Source organism: Notechis scutatus, chromosome 1 (genome assembly GCF_049901735.1).
Source record: "Notechis scutatus isolate UNSWTSFEM ecotype Mainland chromosome 1, rNotScu1.2, whole genome shotgun sequence".
Lineage (NCBI taxonomy): Eukaryota > Metazoa > Chordata > Lepidosauria > Squamata > Elapidae > Notechis > Notechis scutatus.
Genome location: NC_142009.1, coordinates 327,545,916 through 327,568,060, shown reverse-complemented (window position 1 = coordinate 327,568,060; position 22,145 = coordinate 327,545,916). Strand labels below are relative to the sequence as shown.

The 22,145-nt window shown below is 44.6% G+C and overlaps 1 protein-coding gene across 1 annotated transcript; it reads right to left on the bottom strand.

Moving 5' to 3' along the window:
- Window positions 1-1,225: 1,225 nt before the first annotated feature.
- On the bottom strand, window positions 1,226-18,129 carry IZUMO4 (IZUMO family member 4). The gene is made up of 6 exons (XM_026681095.2): window positions 17,895-18,129; window positions 16,126-16,206; window positions 12,706-12,777; window positions 11,531-11,557; window positions 5,599-5,674; window positions 1,226-1,277 (listed from the first exon to the last, which is right to left on the bottom strand). Exons 1-6 carry the CDS (start codon window positions 18,127-18,129, stop codon window positions 1,226-1,228), a joined length of 543 nt encoding a protein of 180 aa, XP_026536880.2.
- Between the last annotated feature and the right edge of the window lie 4,016 nt (window positions 18,130-22,145).

Genomic DNA, 22,145 nt, shown 5'->3' with positions numbered 1-22,145 from the left:
GCCGATCCCCTTTTTTTCCGGGGCTTCCAGGCTTAAACTTTGCAAAGGCAAAGCTTGCAGGCTGGAGCGTCTTCCCGCCGAGGAGCAGGAAGGGTTCCGCCCGGCAGGCGGGCGGGCTGCTTAAACTTTGCTCGGGCAGCACTTTAAAAGCCTGCTCCCAGCACCCGAGCAACTTCCCAGCAACTTTCGGCTTCCTTTTAACTCGCGGGCGCTCGCGCCTGGCCCCAAGCCGCGCGGCAGAGGGGAAGCCCGGCGGGCGGGCAGGCTGCTTGGAGGAGGCGACCCGGCGGTGCTCCGGCAGCAGCAACAGGCAGTTTCGCCCGGGCTCCGCTCAGGTGTCCGGCTGGGGCTGTCAGGAGTTGCTACCGCCGGCGCAGCCGTGCGGCTCCAGTCCGCTGTTGCCTTGGGAAGGAAAAGGCAAAACCAGGAGCCGCTGAGCCTGAGCCTCCGGTGCCGCTGCTCCCGTTGCAAAGCACCGCCGCGGCTCTTCCTTTTTGCCTTTCCCTTCCCGAGGCAACGCGGGACTGGAGCCACGTGGAGCCAGCGCTGGTGGTAGCAACTCCTGACTCAGGGGGCCTCCGAGGGGAGGGGAAGGAGGAGAAGAGGGGGGGGAAGGGTGGGGGGGGCGATTCCCAAAAAATCTTGTGCTGACCCGGCCCATCTGTCAAATTTTAAAAGTCAATGCGGCCCCCGAGCCAAAAAGTTTGCCCACCCCTGTTCTATACACACAGAGCTTGTTGTGCTTTTGGCTGATCCCATAGACATCCCTGCATGATTTTGACAAACCATAGTCTTTGCAGTGCAGCCTATTCTAAACATGATTTACTCAACAATTCTCTGGGGTCACCCAACCAAAGGGAAGATCTGAATAGGGCTAAATCTGATAGGTTAAATCTGATTGGCTAAACCAGCAGCTTGGAGTCTTGTGTGAAGATCACTCATGTCAACCCATCTATAAGGATGGGATAAAAGTTCAATCATTAATAAATGAATACAAAGGAAATAGGAGTTCAATCCCTGATCACTCTAGTCAACAGGATCTATTTGCAGGTGGTATCTGAAACCTTGAGGTACTACAGACAATCCAAAGAGATGCTGCCAGGTGTTATGGTCTCACCTGGATGGGCCATTTCTATCCTTATTTTTGGCCATGGCTGCTCTAGGTTCTTTTTGGCCTTCAACCTTCAAGGTTTTATTTTGTGACCAGAACATAATACAATGAGACTTACACATATTCATAGAGTCCATTCAAGGCATCTTTCCATTTTTCTGAGGATCTGCATAAAAGGAATATAAGACATGGAAATATAAGCGAGAAGTTGTGCAAATCCTCACAAGGATATGCAAAATCCTAATCTTAAATTAACCACTTAACTGGTTTATTTATTAAGAAAATGTATATGGTGAACTCACTCACAGTGACTCTTTGATAAATATCCACGCAACTTTATCAAAAAGTCCCTGACCAATATAACACAACACAGCATAACCAACACAAGACTTACACTGTCGTACATCAAGAATATCTCAGAAACCACCAGCAGACGCCTACAACCACATGGAATCTGCATAGCACACAAAGTCAACTAAAGCCCTTCAAAACATCCCAAAAGACCCAACAACCCCAGAAGGAAAATACAGGAGTCATCTACAACGTACAGTGTAAGGACTGCAACAACCACTATGTAGGACAAACAGGCAGAAGACTGACAGAAGGCATCCACGAACACCAACTAGCAATCCGAAGACATGATGAAAATTCTTTAATCTCACAATTTATAGACAGATTTAATCCAATGGGCCCGTTTCCGGCTTCCAGAGAACCTCCGGAGCCCGGGGAGTCCGTTTTCGCCCTCCTCGAGGCTCAAAGAAAGCCTCTGGAGCCCAGGGAAGGCAAAAATCCACCACCACCCCGCCATGGTGCAGGAGGCCGACTAGGCCACGCCCATCCAGCAACTGGGCAGAGAACCCTTTGCTAAAAAAATTTGAAGCCCACCCTTGATTTAATCATAGTTTCAAATGGGAAAAATGTGAGCATCCTAGACCAAGCCCAGTCCAAAAACACCAGGGAATTTCTAGAAGCCTGGCCCTCTGACAAATCAGTCACCAATAGACATATAGACATCAACAACATCTATAGACTATGCAAAAGGGAGCAAAAAAAGAGCAAAAAGATCCAAACGCTCTTCTCCATCAGCAATCGGCGCACAGATCAGCACAGATTAACACCCAGGTTAACATCAAACCAACAATCAAGGAAACAATACCCCAATCAAGAAATTGCCAAAGAAGCCAACAGCAAAGAGCCCAACCAAAGAATCTCTAAGAACTCCCCCACCAACCCTGACAGGGCAAGCTACCAGAAAATAAACTGACAATAAACGGCACACCTTACTGGCACTGATGATGTTACCTAGTTAGGGTAATGAAACATCTGCAAGAAAACAAGCACGCTCAGATAGCCCCAAGGATCTCTCAGATGTAACTGGGGAAAGGCAGTCCTTCAAAGGGGAAAGTTAATGCCTGAGGGCATTACAAGATACCGCGGTGTTAACAATGATTCAGCCTGTCAAAGGAAAGAGTGGCAACTGGCGACATTAAAGCATATCTCCACCAGTCCTGTCCTCCTTTAAAGTCAAATGGACAAGATCTGTGGAACTAGGAAATTGCCATTTGACTCATTCCCCAAATTGTTGTTTTCAAACCATGTCATGGTTATCTTCTATAGTTTCCTTCCTGTCTACCATATTTATAGACAATTTCATCCTTGGTTTGTCGAGGTACGTAACTGCCCAAAAAGCTGCCTTAAGGAGCTTTTCTGTTATGACCCAGGGTGGGATACAAAAGCAACAAAGTCACAAAAACAGGTGAAGTCCCTTTAATTCCTTCAACTTGGCTTCAAAGCTCCAATTATCATTGACTGGAGAAAAAAACTCCCCCACAAACAGTTGCGAAAAGGAAGAAATGCTGTTCAAACTCAAAATACATATAAATTATAAATAGAAAAAACAACAACACAAACCACACTGAAGCAATTAATAAGACAAGGCAGGATAAAGGCTTGAAGACATCCACAGATATTGAAATACATACACTGGGAAGGACGCCAGAACTCAGATAAGAACTGAAAGACTAGAATTATTTCATGCTTCGCTTCCAGCACTGTCCCATGCGCAGTTTGTCCTTTTAAATAGTCCTCACAGCCGCAGCCCATGAAAGGGATCAGGGCCCCTTCCTCCCACTAGACCACGCCATTCTTGTTTCTCCCTTATCCACTCCTGCATGCCCTAGGATGAAGAGGGGATGGGCTTGGGTCTTCCTTTAAATGCCCAGCGGGCCTGTGCCCTTCCCCAGTTTCCTCTGGAAGCCACACTCCCACTCCCTGTCAGTTGTTCCTCCTCTCCCTCGGAGTCACACTCCAACAGGGACATGGCATTTTCCCTCCTCTGAGATTTGTGGATATATCACCATTGCATCAAAAAAGCTGGAACCTAATCATGATTCCATAAGATGATGCCTGTTTACGCTGATAGCATGGAGGTTGTGGGAAGAAAGGGAAAGTGATCAAAGTCTATGGAGATTCTCAGTCATCCAGGACATGGTTGTCCCAAAGATGATTTTTTTCCAAGAGGCAACTGGATTTTCTGGATTTTCTTTGAAGGCATTTCGCTCCTCATCCAAGAAGCTTCTTGAGCTCTGACTGGATGGTGGGGGAGCAGAAGAATTTATACTCCTTGCAGACAGCTGGTCGTTTGCATTCTTTTAGAGAGTCTTGAGACCACTTGTAGTTGTATTTGTGTCACCTGAGTAGTACAAATTGGTGTGGAGCCTTCTTGGAACTGCTGAAAGGACTGTGTTATAGACTGGAGATAGAGGGTGTCATATCCCTTCCCCTCTGTTGAGAGAGGGCTGTTCAACTTCGACATACATGGCCTCTTTAAACCCTCTTTCAAACCAGCAATCCTCTCTGTCCAAAATATGGGCTTTGTTGTCTTCAAAGGAGTGGCCTGTGTCTTTTAAAATTCAGTGGTTGCCAACCAGTGGGCCGCGGACCACTGGTGGCCCGTGAGAAAATTTTGGTGGTCTGCAGATAAATGTCACCCCCAGAGCACCCCCCAGCAATTAATGTGGAGTGTGAAGGATGTGTGTTTGTGTTTATTTTCATGGTCATGATGTGCATTGAAGATGGTGTTTGATTTTTGTTGTACGAGGTGCAATGACAATAAAGTAAACTAACTAAATAATCCAGGCTGTGCGGGAACACAATGCTTGCGTCGCTTGCATTGCGAACAACATGAGGTAGTGAGGGGAGGGCGGGAAGGATGGAGGGGGAGAAGTTGCCCCACGTACCTGGCCTAGCCACCGGGCTGCTTCTTTCCACTTCTTTCATCTTCTGCTTTTGGCTGCACGCAAGGAAATCTCCTCCCCAAACTGCACCAGAAATGAGTCTTTGGGACCCTGCAAGGCATCCTGTTCCAAAAAGCTGCGCCGGCATGACAAGTCTCACAAAGACTCATTTCTGGTGGAGTTGGGGAGAGAAAGAAAGACTTCTGCTGCTTCTGCTGCTTTCCTTGCATGGAGCCAAAAGTTTCTCTCTCTCTCTCTCCCCCTGAGAACGGAGCTGAAGACAGTATCCTGAGATCCCAAATAAAGAATGATCAATCAGTAGGAAAATGGGGTGGGGAATTTTCCTGCAGACTTTTTGGGGGATTTTCCAAGGGTCTCTGGTCTTTGGGATTTAAAAGTATGAGTTTGGTGGTCCCTGAGGTCCAAAAGGTTGGCAACCCCTGTTTTAAATGCAGATGGGCTGCTGAATCTAGTCCTGATGTGTTTTTTCTCCTATGTTATGCCATGAGTTTATGAAATTGTTGTTTCATTTAGAATGGAGTATAAATCCTTCCATTCTCTCACCATCCAATCAGAGCTGAAGAAGCTTCTTGGATGAGAAGTAAAACATCTTCAAAGAAAAATCAGAAAGTCCAGTTGCCTCTTGAAAAAAATAAACTTTGGGACAAAGAGGGACTGGATCTAAATCAATGTTTTTTTTAACCTGGAAAATTTTAAGGTGTGTGGACCTTCAACTCCCAGAATTCTGGATGGGGAATTCTGGCAGTTGAAGTCCACACACTTTAACGTTGCTAAAAATCAAGAAATAAAAGGTGAGAGAGTTGCAAGCTTATTTTATAAGCAGCAACTTAGCCCCAGTTGCAAGAAACAATAATTCTTGTTTTCTCGATCTTCCCTAGCTGGGTGAGACTTGACAGAAGTGAGAGGCAGAACTAGTACATGCCATACAAAACTTTTAGCCAAAATAGAACAGATTACACAAAAATTTACAATATATTGGCCCACATATGCCATTTTTCTCACTGTATATTGTTTAATATTGTTTATAATAAGGGCTATTTTTGCCAGCTCCAAAGTTTAAATAATTATGAGGGAGGGAGGGAGGGAGGGAGGGAGGAGGGAGGGAAGGAAGGAAGGAAGGAAGGAAGGAAGGAAGGAAGGAAGGAAGGAAGGAAGGAAGGAAGGAAGGAAGAAGGAAGGAAGGAAGGAAGGAAGGAAGGAAGGAAGGAAGGAAGGAAAAATGATCCATACTCGCAGTTATAGCCAAAACAAGTTGGTTTGGTTGCGTTGCATGTCTCACAGGAGATAGCTTCATAGTGATTTACACCTGGAAAAAAAAGAAACAGCAAATTAATTCGTCACCAAAGAAAAGGTGTAATATTTTATATCAAATATACACATGTGCACGCACGCACACTGCTCAATAGAATAAATATTCGGCATACCAAAAATGTTACAGAGCTGGGAAACAGAGCCTTTGTGGAATCTTGGACAGCTGTCTGTTTGTTTGTTATATTTTGTATTTCTTAAATGCTCATCTCCATCAGCTGGAAGGGAGAGCTACTAAGGCACTGCAGTGGGCTTGGTTCAGGAATGAAAGGTGCTTTAGAAGGCATGGACCTGGAATTTCTTTCTGGAACTCCTTAAAGCAGCTGCATCAAGCATGGCTGTTCACTGAAGCAGAATCCCCCCCAAAAGACCTATTTGGTTTAAGGACCAGCGGACAGGCAACAGGCATACATCCACAGAGTTTGGCCAAAAAAACCAAGATAATAGCGACAATCTATGACCAAAAGTCCCTGTTTTTTAGGTGCATCATTTGTTCCATCTTGACTATCTTGACCAAACCCTGCAGGTACCCCTCATCTCTGGACACGTCAACACACCTTCTTGCCTTCAGATCTATAATGCCCTGTAGCTGAGTTGGTAGGTGAGATGCTCTCTCTTGAACTAAAAAAATCTGCCAATGTTGTCAAACTCAGGCTTGCCTATTCATTGACCAGACTTATAGACCGCTGAATGCAACAGACTCATGGCAAAAATCCACAAAAATCAATATTAAATCCTGGACTGGTGAGAGAGAAATCTTGTGTAATTCCCCCACCAAACACCAGTCTTGGTTGTCTTCTGAACAAAGTGAGATAGAAATTGTTAAGGAATTTATTAGATTTGTTAAGCAAGATTGTCAAAGAACACGCTGGCTAGACACCATCAAAGCTGACACCAGTCTGACCATAGAACAATTCAAAGAAATACAGCAAGATAAGAAGACAAGACTAGGCATGCATGCCCCTAACTACCTCAATTCAAACTACAAATGGCCTTAAATGCAAGGTACTCAATGCAAGAAGCCTTGTAAATAAAATACCTGAATTTTTCCTCTTACTAAATATGGCTAAATTCGACATCATATTTGTCTGTGAAACATGGCTCAACGCATCTCTCCCTGACTTCATTACCTCAATAAGAGACTATCATGTTTACCTATCAGATCATGAAATCCATAGAGGAGGTGGCGTTGCTATCTTCTATAAAAAGTCCTTACATCTAAAAAACATCCAAGTTACCCAGAAGCTTGCTCTTCCTGAGACCATCGTCTGTGAACTGTCCTTAAATATCACATTTCGATTCTTACTATGTTACACAGCCCCTGATTATGACATTGAACATGTAAACAAGCTAAATTCACTACTAACGTGGGCAACATCCTGCCCACATACTTTTATCTTTCTTGGTGACTTCAATCTACCTCATGTTAACTGGACCTTAAACGAATGTGACAATGAACCCATACATGCAACCTTCTACAATGTTGTAACAAATCTGGGACTGGAATAACGTAACCAACAATACTAGAATTAACAACTGCCTCGATCTCATCTTCTGCAATAGTTTGAATTCAAATTAGGGAATACAAATTATAGAACCCTTTTTCAACAGTGACCACAACATGATTGACTTTTGTCTCAACATACGTCCACACAAAAATCACCACAATGACGTAATCCCCAATTATAACTTCAGAAAAGGCAACTACGATCTTATAGACAACGATCTCTCATCCCTTAATTGGCAATTTCTATTCACTGGATGCAGTACTGTTGAAGACCATTACATCATATTTTTACTTGAAGTCAAAAGAGTCATCAAATTATATGTACCAATAACAACTCCCAAAACTAGAAAAAACAGATTACCCATAACAATAAGGAAGCTTCAATCCAAAAAGAGATCACTTTGGCAGAAAAACAAGTCTGGTCACGTTGCCAACTTCAAAAGCCAATACAAAAATTTATGCCACCAGATAAAGACCGAATGCACCAATTATCACATTAAACAAGAGGAAAACCTTCTACGCACCAATTTCTCCCACGCTTTCTACAATTTTGTAAACAACAAACTAAAAGACTCAAGGTCCATCCCACCCCTGATAGGACCTAATGGTAAAGACTGCAACGACAACACCATTAAAGCCAACATCTTTAACACATTCTTTGGCTCATAATTTGTAAACAGCAATGGATCATGCCCAGTATTTCCTAGTCGAACCACAGACAACTACAATGATCTAATACATATCAATTTTACAGAAGACAATGTTGAAAAAGCACTATGCAATCTAAAACCATCTCTATCTATTGGACCGGACGGAATATGTGCCTACTTCTTTAAAAAGCTATCCACTGCCATAGCCGAACCTCTAAGCATAATCTTTGAAAAATCTTTCAGGGGCAGCTCCTTGCCTAACCTATGGTCACTAGCCACGGTCATCCCCATTTTCAAAAAGGGAGACCCCAGCCTCGTTGAAAATTACAGACCAATCTCCTTATGCTGCGTCACCTGTAAAGTCATGGAATCAATTATTAACCAATCCATTATCCTCCACTTAGAGACAAACAACCTACTCTCTAATAAACAATTTGGTTTCAGAAAAAAACTATCCTGTAATCTTCAACTCTGACACTGCAAAAACATATGGACTACAAACCTCGATCAGGGCAAAACAATAGACGCAATCTACATAGACTTCTGTAAAGCCTTTGATTCAGTGGTACACGACAAACTACTCCTAAAACTAAAATCTTATGGTATCTCTGGACACCTTCATAACTGGATAGAAGCATTCCTGTCAAACAGACAAATGGTCAAAATTGGAAACATCCTATCAAATTCTGTACCTGTCAACAGTGGTGTCCTCCAAGGCAGTGTTCTAGGACCAACTCTCTTCATACTATACATAAATGACCTCTGTGATCATATTAAGAGCAATTGCATTCTCTTCGCTGATGATGTAAACCTGTTCAATACCACAGGCAATACTGCTACCCTTCAAAAAGATCTTGACTATGTATCAGAATGGTCAAACAAATGGCAACTTCAAATCTCAACAAATAAATGCTCTGTCTTATATATTGGCAAAAAAAATATCAGAAAATAAAATACAAGCTGAATAATCAAGACCTTGTTGATGATCCAAGCTCTGTAAAGGACCTTGGAATACTCATCTCTAATGATCTAAGTGCTAGAGCCCACTGTAACTACATAGACAAAAAGGCATTAAGAGTTATTAACCTAATCCTACGTAGCTTTTTCTCTGGTAATATCACACTACTAACTAGAGCATACAAAACATTTGCTAGACCAATACTTGAATACAGCTCATCAGTCTGGAACCCATATTACGTATCTGATGTTAACACAGTAGAGAAAGTCCAGAAATATTTCACAAGAAGAGTTCTCCACTCCTCTACTCATTGCAGAATACCTTATGCCACCAGACTTGAAATTCTAGACCTAGAAAACCTAGAACTATGCCGCCTTCGGTCCGATCTAAGTATAGTATATAAAATTTTTATTTACTTATTTGTTTTATTTGGTTTGTCAATTGCTTAAAAGATAATAGGTATAAATAAAATACATGGATACATATTAGAAAAATAATCATTCATTGCAATGTCCTACCTGTCAATGAACACTTCAGCTTCAACCATAATACAAGAGCACACAATAGATACAAACTCAAGGTTAATAGCACCAAACTTGATTGCAGGACATATGACTTCAGCAACAGAGTGATCATTGTCTGGAATACTCTACCTGACTCTGTGGTTTCTTCCCCAAACCCCAAAAACTCTCTCCAATCTCTTCTTGAAAGTCTCAAGTGATGAAGCACCCACAACTTCCGAGGGCAACTTCTGTTTCATTGGTTGATTGTTCTCAGTGTCAGAAAGTTTCTCCTTATTTCCAGGTTAAATCTCTCCTTGTTCAGTTTCCATTCATTATTTCTTGTCTGGCCTACAGGCGCTTTAGAAAACAGCTTGACCCCCTTCCTCTCTGTGGCAGCCCCTCAAATATTGGAAGACTGCTATCATGTCTCTCCTGGTCCTTCTCTTTACTAGACTAGCCATGCCCAGTTCCTGTAACCGTTCTTCATATGTTTTAGCCTCTAATCTCCTCATCATCCTGGTTGCTCTTCTCTGTACTTTTTCTAGAGTCTCAACATCTTTTTTATAATGTGGTGACCAAAACTGGATGCAGGACTCTAGGTGTGGTCTTACTAAGGCTTTATAGAGCGCTATTAGTACCTCCCTTGATCTTAATTGTGTCCCTCTGTTAATGCAATTTAGGATTGCATTAGCTTTTTGGGCTGCTGCTGCACACTGCTGGCTCATATTTAGCTGGTTGTCCACTAAGACTCCAAGATCATCATCATCATCATCAAGTTGAGAAATTGGAGCTCAGTCAAACATTGCAGAAATTTTAATTTAATTTAATTCCTGGCATCTAAAGTTAGAAAAGCCAGTGAGGGGAATAAATTATTTGGAAGGACAGCTGCCAATTAAGAGCAGATAATATTAAATTAAATGATCAAATAGTCTGTCTGGGTCTTAATGGGGTTGTTGTCCTATGATCAGTGTGATTCAGACTTTCTTGCTGTGTGATATAAATGAAGTTTGAATAGTCATATATTTGGGGTCACTTCACAGGTCTCAGTTATTCTTCAAAACGCAAGTCTTTCATAATAATTGCAATATGAATTTTAAAAATGGACAAATAGATATGGTGACCCTAACTTTAGACTTTAAATTCCCTGAGGATGGGCTCCCGCACGAGTCTGAAAGTTCAGAAGACTAAACCTCTGGACCCAGTGACTGACCAGTGGTGGTATTCAGCAGGTTCTGACCAGTAGAACCGGTAGTGGAAATTTTGAGTAGTTTAGAGAAATACCAACTCTGACTGGCCCCGCCCCCATCTATTCTCTGCCTCCCGAGTCCCAGCTGATCGTCTGGGTCTCCTTTTGTTGCCCTGCACAGGAGAACGGAGCTGGAAAGCAGGTTAGTGGGGTGGGGAGGGAATGGGATTTTGCAGTAACCTTTCCCTACCATGCCCACCAAGCCATGCCACACCCACAAAGCCACGCTCACAGAACCATGCTCACAGAACCGGTAGTAAAAAATTTTGAATCCCATCACTGTGGCTGACCCACATTGGATCCCGCAACATTATCCTGGGATATGTATATTTGCTTTCCTTCGGGTCTTCTGAATCACTGCAAAGGAAGGTGCCATGAGAACCTTCAGAGACAAGAAGATGGTTCTGAGGAGGCCATGTATGAAACTACTGTAGACGATATATTTAATTTTACATGTATTGACCGCAGCGAGAATTGTATTTGCACAATATTGGAAAAATGAGAACACCCCATCGGATGAAAGTATAATTCGGAAAATATTGGATTGTGCAGAGATGGATAGACTGACATTGAAAATAAAACATAAAGGAGATACAGAGTATTACTTAATGTGGAATAGATTTTATCAGTGGTTAGAGTTAAGAGGTAGAAATTAGATGAAGAAGGAGTATTGCTATGTATAAATTAAACATGAACATTGTTTGTAATTATAAGTATGCTAATATAATCAATAGGATTACAAATAATCTAACATAATTATAAATATGGTTAAATCATTCTGTTGTAGTACTACTATTGTTATTAGCATATATGTTACTATTTTTTTTCTTTTCTTTTCTCTTGTAAAATGGTATGACTGGACAATACACTGTATTCAAAATGTTCATATATAAATTTTAAAAAAAACTTGACTTTTTTTTTTTGATGAAAATACTGTAGTGTGCAGAATCTCTCATTTGCTTTAAAGAACAGCTCTCCTCTCCCACTTACCACAGTGGTTTTCACACTTGAGTCTGCCTATGAGAGAGGGGGAAAAAATTTCAACAGTTAACCAAGCTGAGGCATTCCATCCATTCATCGTATATTCCTTTGCAGGTCTACTCAGAAATAAATCCCACTGCAATTTTTAAAGGTTTTTGGATAGGTAACCAAGGAGCCGCTCAACAGGCAGAAGATTCGTGATTTTCAATGGCACTTATTGGAATTTTATCCTCAATAAGTTTTACCTTAGAAGAAGCATTTACACCCACTGCCACATCAAAAGAGGATTTCATCCGTGATGAATTATTGACAGTTGCTCTATTAAGGGAAACATACCCTCCCGGTGCCATCTGAGAAGAAGGACCAGGTCCATAGGTGGGATTAAACTAGTGTTACAACCGGTTCGGTGAGAGGGCATTCTGCGTGTGTGTGTGTGTGCAGCATTTACAAAAAATCATCAGCTGTGCCGCCCGGACAGCTGACAAGTGCTGCGCGCGGGTGCGCAGCATTTGAAAAGCCTCTTCTTTCCTGCTTTTTCAACCTCAGCTGTGCCGCGCAAAGCAGCTGAGGTTGAAAAAGCAGGAAATAAAGGACAGCCAAGAGCCTGGGCGGCCGGGTGGGCCAAACAGACGACCAGAAGGCCATCGCAGCGAACCAGTTTGGTGTCAGCTGCTCTTCGGAGCTACCGGTTCTATAGAACCGGGCCGAACCGGTAGCATCCCACCCCCTGGGCAGGTCACCAGCCCATCTTGGGAGATTCCACTGGCCTGACATTAGAGCAGGGGTATCAAAACTCGATTTCATTGAGGGCTGCATCAGGGTTGTGTTTGACCTCAGGAGGCAGAGTGGGTGTGGCCAGGGTGGGCGTGGCCAGCTCGCCATCCTGCAGCCCTCCTCTAGCAAAAGCGGAGCCCCGGAAGGCCACGCACAGCTCCCCCAAGCTCCCTTTTTGCTGGCAGAGGCACCACGGGCCAGTCCTTCACTGTTTCCAGGGTGGCTCCACAGTCCAGATCTAAGCACCCTCTGGCCCGCGGGCCTTGAGTTTGACCCCTCTGCATTAGAGGATGCCCCATTTTAGAAGAGGCATCTCCACTTCGTGGTCCATATTACAGCAGGCCCTGTCTTAGAAGAGGCATTCTCGTCAGCTTTCAAATTAATTCAGAAACAGAACAAGGAAAGCTCACTGTCAACGATGGCGTCCTGTAGCATTTGGATTTGTTCTTCAAAAATAGAATCCAGTTTTTTGGGAAGATCACCTGGGAAACCAAGAGATCCAACAGGTCAGAAATATGAGAACACACAACCAAAACAACTAGCATTATTGTGAAGATATCAGCCTCCCAGCCAAATGCAGATTAGTCAATGCAATACTTTTTTTCAATTGCTATTTATTTCTGGCTGCGAAACCTGGACTCGGAAAAAGGCAGATAGGAGAAGGGTGGACAGCTTTGAACTTGGAGATGATCATTACACATCCCATAGACTGCAGCAAAGTCCTAGACTGAACCTCACCAAAAATATCACTACTGTAGAACTCAAAATCACCAAACAAAGGTTATCATACTTTGGCTGTGTCATGCAAGCTGACTCGTTCGAAAAGTCAGTCATGTTGGGAGTGATCAGTGGAAAAAAGAGAAGGGGATGCCCAGTGGTGCATTTCAAAAAAGTTTACCACTGATTCAGTGGGCGTGGCTTGATGGGCACGCTTTGCGTGTACGCACACACTTTGCACATGCCTGCCACACACACACTTTGCGCAGGCGCAGAGGCTTTCTGACTCACCTCCAGCAATCCTTCACTCTCCTTGTCGCTTCAGCAACTGACGTGTGGCAATCTGCTGTGCCACACAAAGCAACTGCGCTTCAAAAGCTGGGAATGAAGGTCAGTATGGGAGCCTGGGCAGGCGGGTGGGCCCCGTAGCAGAGGGGCAGAGAGAACTGGTTCAGTCTCCGCTGCTCTTCGGCGCTACCGATATGCTAGAACCGGGTCGAACCGGTAGAGTACCGCCACTGGGGACGCCCTAGTACCATGATGGCGAACCTATGGCACGCATGCCACAGGTGGCACGCAGAGCCATTTGTGCCGGCACGTGAGCCGCAGGCAAACTTACCTCACTATGCATGTGCGTGCCTCACAGCTGATTTTCTGCTGGTTTGAGGCCTTTTTCTGCCTTCCAGAGGCTTGAAAAAAGCCTCTGCAGGCCAAATAGGCCCATTTCGTCACTTCCTGTTAATACCGGAAGTGATAAAATGGGCCTATTTGGCCTGCAGAGACTTTTTTCAAGCCTCTGGGAGGCCAAAAAAGGCCTCAAACCAGCTGAAAATCAGCTATGAGGCGCAGTGCAGGTAAGGGGGGGTGGGGGGATTGTGCACGCATGTGCAGGGGGCGGGGGGGTATGCATTGCCTTCTGGGTGCTGGCACGCGAGCGCACGAGCAGCAGCGCACAATTTTTGGCACAGGAGCCCAAAAAGGTTAGCCACCACTGCCCAAGTACCTTGTCTGGGCACTATAAAGGATGACATTGAGATGACTATAGAGCAGGGGTGTCAAACTCAAGGCCCGGGGGCTGGATCTGGCCTGCAGGGTGCTTAGATCTGGCCTGCAGGGCCACCCTGGAAAGAGCAAAGGAACGTCCCGCAGTGTCTCCGACAGCAGAAATGGACCTCCATTTTCGCTGACAGAGGGTTACAGGAGGCTGTCGCAGCCAAAAACAGAGCTCGTGAGCCCATTTTTCCTCGCAGAGTGCTGGGGCCACCATTGGCGCCCCTGACACGAGTGACGTCAAGCTGGCCCGCCCACCCTGGCCACACCCACCCTGGTCCCCGAGGAAAAACACAACCCTGATGTGGCCCTCAATGAAATCGAGTTTGATATCCCTGCCATAGATGCTCCGAAGGAGGCAGTGCGAGACAGTGAGGTATGGAGAATACAGATCCATAAAATTGTGAGTGACAAACATGACTTGGTGGTTGATGCCAAGCAATCCAATGCATGAATGTTTGGGAACAGCTTTGCTGAAATTTAAAAGGATTTAGTAAATATGCAGAATATATCCGGATCATAAGATTTTCGGCTCTCCCAGAATTTGGACAATTCAGCAACTGGATTTACAAAATCCCTTTGATTTAGGGAGATAATGGCTGAGATACTGAGCCATAATATGATTTATTTGTTTTGACTTCATCCAATGCTGTGCCTATACAATTTCTCCATCTATTCTCTTTTTTTAAGAATTACTGTTCATCTGTCATTTCTGTTCTGACTCTGGGAATTGTGGTATGATGATTCCAATCTCCATAAATCCAGATCCAAATCTCTTTAAACACTCAGGTTATGAAACAGCAAGTCTTGAGAATGGCAGGATTTTTTACTATTTGAATTTAATAGAAATATTGTGATTATTTTTGGACTTCTAGGCTAGAAATCAGGAGACTGTAACTTCTAGGCACCAAGTCAGCTGAGTGACTTTGAGCTAGTCATTCTTTTTCAGCCCTAGGAAGGAGTCAATAATAGCAAATGATTCTGAAATCTTACCTAGAAAACTGCCAGAAAACTGGCTAAGGCAGTGACCAGGAATCAATATTGACTCAACACTCCTTACAATTACAGGTGTTCCTCGACTTATGACCACAATTGAGCCCAAAATTTATATTGTTAAGTGAAACATTTGTTAAGTCAGCTTGCTCCATTTTACAACTTTTCTTGCTGCTGTTATTCAGAGAATCGCTGTAGTTGTTCGATTAGTAACCCAGTTGTTATGTGAATCTGGCTTCCCCATTGACTTTGCTCGTCAAAAGGTCGCAAAAGCAGATCACATGACCCTGTGACATCTTGACCATCATGAATATGAACCCAGCTGCCAAGCGTCTGAATTTTGATCCTGTGACCATGGGGATTCTGCAATGGTCGTAAGTGTAAAAAAAGATCATAGGTCACCTTTTTCAGTGCCGTTGTAACTTTGAACGGTCACTAAATGAGCTGTTGTAAGTCGAGGACTACCTGTACTCATCAGTCAAACCCGTGGTTTGAATTTGCACAGGATGCTAGCTTGTTGTTCTGTGTGTCTTGCAAACCCAAGAAGGCAAGAGAAAAACAGCTTAAAGTGAATACACATAGACAGAAGGAGAAAAAGTAAGTTGAAAGGTGAGTTAAGTAAATTTCTTACTAAACCAAGTAAAAGCATTAATCAGTGGTGAGATTCAAATTTTTTTACTACCAGTTCTGTGGGCGGGGCTTGGTGGGCAGGGCATTGCTTGGTGGCGTGGCAGCAGAAGGATACTATAAAATCTCCATTCCCTCCCCACCCCACTAACCTGCTTTCCAGCTCCGTTCTCCTGTGCAGGGCAACAAAAGGAAACCCAGCCAATCAGCTGGGACTCGGGAGGCAGAGAATAGATGGGGACGGGGCCAGTCAGAGGTGGTATTTGCCAGTTCTCTGAATTACTCAACATTTCCGTTACCAGTTCTCCAGAACTGGTCAGAACCTGCTGAATACCACCTCTGACGCATTTGCATCTACCTGATGATTAAATATGGCAAAGGTAATTCACAACGAAGGCAAGAAAATGACTGTGACCTGTAGTAACCTGCCTCTGTATATTTACCTGGTTTGTAGGTGTGGTTTTTGAACAACATATCAAGTTTTTCATACACCGTGGTAGCTATGGTGTGCAACTTCTTTGTAGCTGGAGAGAGGTGGTTGGGGTGGGGGAAGGAGAGAAAGTAAGAGAATTGTAGACATCCAAGCCATCTCCATCTAGATTTTTTGGGGGAATATCTGAAATCAATCAATGCTTGACAAAAGTGTCAGTATGGTACTTATTGTCTTAAAACTTTCCTTTTCTTCCAATTCTGGGGACTAATTCTTGTGGCAATGAGTTCCACAAACTGAACTATTATTCTGTTAAAGGCCTCTTGTTTTATAGGGGCAGAATAGTGGCTATTTCAACAGGCAGCAATATGCTCTAGGTAGGCCCAGACCTTGAACTGTCAACAGTGCTTAGAATAGGGGTCCCCAGCCTTGGGCCATGGCCCACTACCAGGCTGCAGCTTGTTCAGAACTGGGCAGAAATGGCAGGTACAGGCAGCTCCGCTTGCACACAGAGAGGATGACAAGCAGGGGTGGGCTGCTGGGGGTTCGCAGGGGTTTGGGAGGACCCCTAGCTAAAATTCTGTGCAGGTCAGAGAACCCCCAAATCCCACTCCTGGCTGGCCCCACCCACTCTGACCCGACCCGAGTCCCCACGTGGCCCGTTATGGATGCAGGGCGGAGGCTCAGGGAGGGCAAAAAACAGGCCTCCCAGAAGTTTGGGAAGGCCGGAAATGGCCCATTTCCGGCTTTCAGAGAGCCTTAGGAGCCCTGGGAGGCCGTTTTCGCCCTCCTTGAGGCTTGAGGAAAGCCTCCAGAGCCCGGGAAGGGCAAAAATGCCCCCCTGACATGGTGCAGGAGGCCGACTAGGCCACACCCACCATGGCCACACCCACCCAGCAACCGGGCAGAGAACCATTTGCTAAGATTTTTGAAGCCCACCCCTGGTGGCAAGTGTGCTTCTCCATTTATGCGTGTGGGTGGCACGCGGCCTGCCAGTCACGTAAATGAAGCTGCAGGCATGCACATGCCACTCACAAAGAACCATCCCCTCTCACCACCACCAACACCAGTCTGCAAAGCCGGAAAGGTTGGAGACCACTGGCTTAGAACAGGGGTATCAAACTCAAGGCCTGTGGCCCACAGGGTGCTTAGATCTGGCCCACAGGGCCGCTCTGCAAAGGACCGGCCTGTGGTGCCTCTGCCAGTGAAAATGGAGCTCGGGAGGGCCACGCACAGCCGTTCAAGGCTTCTTTTTTGGTTGTGGCGACCTCCTACAGCCCTGTGCCAATGAAAATGGAGCTCGGGGGTGGGCGCATGCGTCCCCCTCGAGCTCCGTTTTCGCTGGCAGAGTGCTTGGGCCCACACAGGCACCCCTGGCGTGAGTGACATCATGTTGGCCACACCCCCTGGCCACACCCATCCTGGCCTCCCAAAGTCAAACACAACCTTGATGCAGCCCTCAATGAAATCGAGTTTGACACCCCTGGCTTAGAACATCCCTTTCCCACATATTAAGCTGGTTTGTTATGTCTTAAGCAGCTTGCAACAAACAGAAATCCAACTGGTGAAGCCTCCTTTTCGACTCGGCTACTGTATTGGAGAGAGAGAGAGAGAGATCCAGTGACTCATAAGAGAAGGGGAGGAGCAAATAACCTGGTCCTTTGAGCCAGAATGAGTTGGCAACCCTAGTTATATGTTGGTTTGGAGAATCTAGGACTGAGCTTTGTTTGATGCCCAGAAGAAATAGATATATGGGCCAGCCCTGCTTGGGAGACAACTCACGGATCTCGGGGGACATCTTGAGGTTCAATTCCTGAAGAGTATCTTGAACCCAGCCCCGTAGCCTCCGTCCTGCCACTGGCACGACACCGAGCCCCCAAGACTTACGACTCAATTTTGGGGCATAAGAGGAAAAGTGGCTGGCGAAATTGGGGTCGCACTGCAGGCAAGCCAGAGAAAGGCAAGGCTCAAGAAGCAGAACAATTGCTAAGGCCACAGAGAGGCTTTCGCAACCCATTCTCGGCTGCGTTCCTTATTCCAGAACATGACATCCCCAGACCAGACAATGGGGGCCCTGGTGGGACATTCTGCTTCCATAGAACTCTCCAGAACAGATACAGCTGTTCCAGAACAGCCACACCCAGTCTGGTGTCCTCCAAGAACTTTGAACTTCAATTCCCAGAATTCCTCACAAGAAGGAAGTCAAGCAGGAACTCTGGGAGCACCAAATTGAACATGGCTATTCAAGAGCCCTTAAATCACGGGTGTCAAACTCGTGGTGTCACATTGTCGTCACATGACATATTGTGACGTTTTTTTCCTTCGCAGAGCTGGGGTGGGCGTGGCCTTCATGTGATGCAACTAGCCCCATGGACTGCCAGTTTGACACCCCTGCCTCAAACAAGTGTTTCTCAAACTTGGTAACTATAAGTTGTGTGGACTTCAACTCCCAGAATTCCCCAGCCAGCATGCTGAAGTTAGGTGTTTCAAGAACTTGGAGCACTAAATAATAACAACATATTTTGAAACATATGGCTGTTTTTTTTCTTTTTTGAAAGGAAGATTGAGATAAAGATTAGGGTATTGTTTTCTCTTTCACTGTTTGTCTGGTATTAATCCCTGCTTATCTGGTTGTTTGCTGCAGGAGGGAACGTGTTCTGATCTTCTGTGTTGTGAGATTATGGAGTTTTCACTGTGCCTTCTTATTGCTAGTTGGTGTTCATGAATGTGCTCTATTAGCACATTCTAATCACAAACTAATAGCACTCTATTCATTTTCTGCCTCTCCTAAATGGTCTATAAATTTAATAAATGTAATAAATAAACACAGGGGCTGTTACAGTCCTCACAATGGTAGATGACTCCTATTTTTATACTTGGGCTACTGGGTTGTGTGTTTTACTTACGATGTTTTGAACGGCTTTAGTTGTGTGCTATGATGAAGCTGTATGGCTGTAATAATCTGTTATTTGTTTCTGACATGTTTCTGATGTTTTGGGGGCGGCAATACAAATTTGTTAAATTTAAAAAACAAGTGTTATCCTTTTCATAATTTGCATTGATTGTGCAGTAGTGGTCAGACACTTTGATAAAGTTGGGTGGGTATCCATTTTGTTGGAAAATGTTGTTGTTGTATAGGTGAACTTTTTTTTTCTTTTTCTGGTGTTCCGGGTTGCTGCAGTGTGTTTGTGCTCATTTGAATAACATTCTTACACAACTCCTCTTCAGAGGTAGGATTGTTAATTTGGTAGCAGAACACTTGTTTAGTGTGGGCTGTTTCTCTATATTGTATTTCTAAGTTGCCACTATTTCCTCTGCTAATGAGGAAGCTAGGAAGGGTAGTGGGTTTTCTTTTTCTTTTGTGAATTTTAGTCCTTTGAAGATGTTGATTGTTTCATGTATCTTCTCCAATTGCTCCTTTTTTATTATGATGGTGTCACATACATACCAGATCCATACTTTCGGTTATTTGCATGGGAGTTCTGTAGTTTCTAGACACTGCATTATGGTTTCGTGTATGAATTGTGAGAGTGATGATCTTATGGATGTTTCTGATTTGTTGTTATAGAAGTCCATCAAACTGAAAATAAGTATTGAGACAGCAGTTGATGTAGTCCATGATTCTAGATATTTCAATCTGATTGTATTTGACCAGATCAGGTATTAGAATAGAACAGAGCTGGAAGGGACCTTGGAGGTCTTCTAGTCCAGCCCTCTGCTCAGATAACAGATAATCAGAGTTGGAAGGGACCTTATAGGTCATCTAGTCCAGCCCCCCGCCCAAGCGGGAGACCCTACACCATTTCTGACAATATGGCATTCCAATCTCTTCTTGAAAGTCTCAAGTGATGAAGCACCCACAACTTCCAAAGGCAACTTCTGTTCCATTGGTTGATGGTTCTCACTGTCAGAAAGTTTTTCCTTATTTCCAGGTTGAATCTGTCCTTGATCAGTTTCCATCCATTATTCCTTGTCTGGCCTTCAGGTGCTTTGGAGAATAGCTTGACCCCACCTCCTCTCTGTGGCAGCCCTTCAAATATTGGAAGACTGCTATCATGTCTCCCCTGGTCCTTCTCTTCACTAGACTAGCCAGGCCCAGTTCCTGTAACCGTTCTTCATATGTTTTGGTCTCCAATCCCATAATCATCCTGGTTGCTCTTCTCTGTACTTTTTCTAGAGTCTCAACATCTTTTGTATAATGTGGTGAACAAAACTGGATGCAGTACTCTAGGTGTGGTCTTACTAAGGCTTTATAGAGTGGTATTAGTACCTCCCTTGATCTTGATTGTGTCCCTCTGTTAATGCAATTTAGGATTGCATTAGCTTTTTTGGCTGCTGCTGCACACTGCTGGCTCATATTTAGCTGGTTGTCCACTATACCATTTCAGACAAATGACTGTCCTTAAAAACCTCCAATGATGGTACACCCACAATTTCTGAAGGCAAGCTGTTCTACTTGTTAATTGTGTGTTGTGGTTGGTTGTACAAGTAGTCCTTGAGATATGACCGTAATTGAGCTTGGCAATTATGGTCATAAGTCATGATGGCGGTGTTGAAAGAAATGTCCTTCTGGGTTCAGTTCCAAGTGGGGAAAAAGACACTGGAAACATGGAGGCTGTTAGGAAAGATGGTTTAATGGTGGACAGCAGGACCACTGGGCTTGAAGCTCCAAAGTGAAAAGGATGATCACATGCTTCAAGGTGAGAAGAGAAGGTCAAGAAAGGCTGAGATATTGAGAGTGCCTTGGATTTATACCCTCTGTTGGGATTTGAATTTGAGCTTGTATTCTGATTGGTTGTCAGACTCCCATGGGGCCATGCAGGGGCAAGTCTGTAGGCTGTCCTGAGTTCCAGGCTTGGTTGAGCCTTGCTGGATGATGATGCACTGAAAGGGCTTTGGGAAATTGCTATTGTTTTACCTGGAGATCTTTGTTATGTAAAGCAGTGGCCCCCAACCTTTTTTGTGCCACGGCCCGGTACCGGCATCACAAAATGATCCGCGGCCCGGTACCGGCATCAGCACGCATGACAAGGCAAGGCGAGCCGAGCGACCGGCCAGCCAGCCGTCCCCCGCTTCTCCCCGCCACCTTCAACTCCTCCTTTGTACCTTTGTCGATGGGCTTCGGGACGGCTTCGGGACGGTCGCTCGGCGCACCTTGCCTTGGGTGCTGAAAGAATCCTCGCGCCTTAGTTTCGTTCGAAGCCGCCCTCCCCCCTTCGATGAAACTAAGGCGCGACGATTCCTTCAGGACCCAAACGCCGCTCTCCAACCGGAAAAGCTCACCCGGAAGCACTTTCTCATCGAAACAAGATGGCGCCCAGCAAACCAGCGGCCCGGTAGAAAATGTTCCACGGACCGGTACCGGTCCGGGGCCCGGTGGTTGGGGACCCCTGGTGTAAAGTATTCTGGCCTAGGCCTTAATGGCCCACCCATTAACAAAGGTGGGGGTGAGCTTCTACTTCTGAGGTGAATTTCTGCTTCTGAGTTTCTACTCTTTTTAGGGGAAATATTCTGCCTTTTTAATATTTCCTAGGATATTTCAATTTTCTAGGAGAGGGGTGGGTGCTAACTTCCTACAGTGGGTGGGAGTGAGAGGGGTGGGTGCTAACTTCCTACTATATGACTCGACTCAATTTTGCAACATTTATTTGCAGTGATTTTAAGGAAACACAGTGGTCATTGAGCAAATCCATTGTTCGCTTTGGAATAGGTTTTGCCCCAAACAGGAAATAAATGCCATTTTCCAGCAAAACCTTAGTAAATTGTAATTACATGCTCCAGGCCTTGTATTTAGCCATAAATGAAGGCTGGTTGCTGAGAAACCAAAATATGATCATGTGATCTCAGGGGGAGGGAAGAACATTGTAACTTCAAAATCGGGTAATAAGTAGTGTTTTTTTGGGGGGGGTGCAACTTCATCATAACTTTGAACAGCTGTTAAATGACTAATCATAAGTTGAGGTCTATCTAAACTGCCCTCTTGGAAGCTTTCACTAGTTCTGGGTCTATGAATTTGTTAAATTTATTTATTTA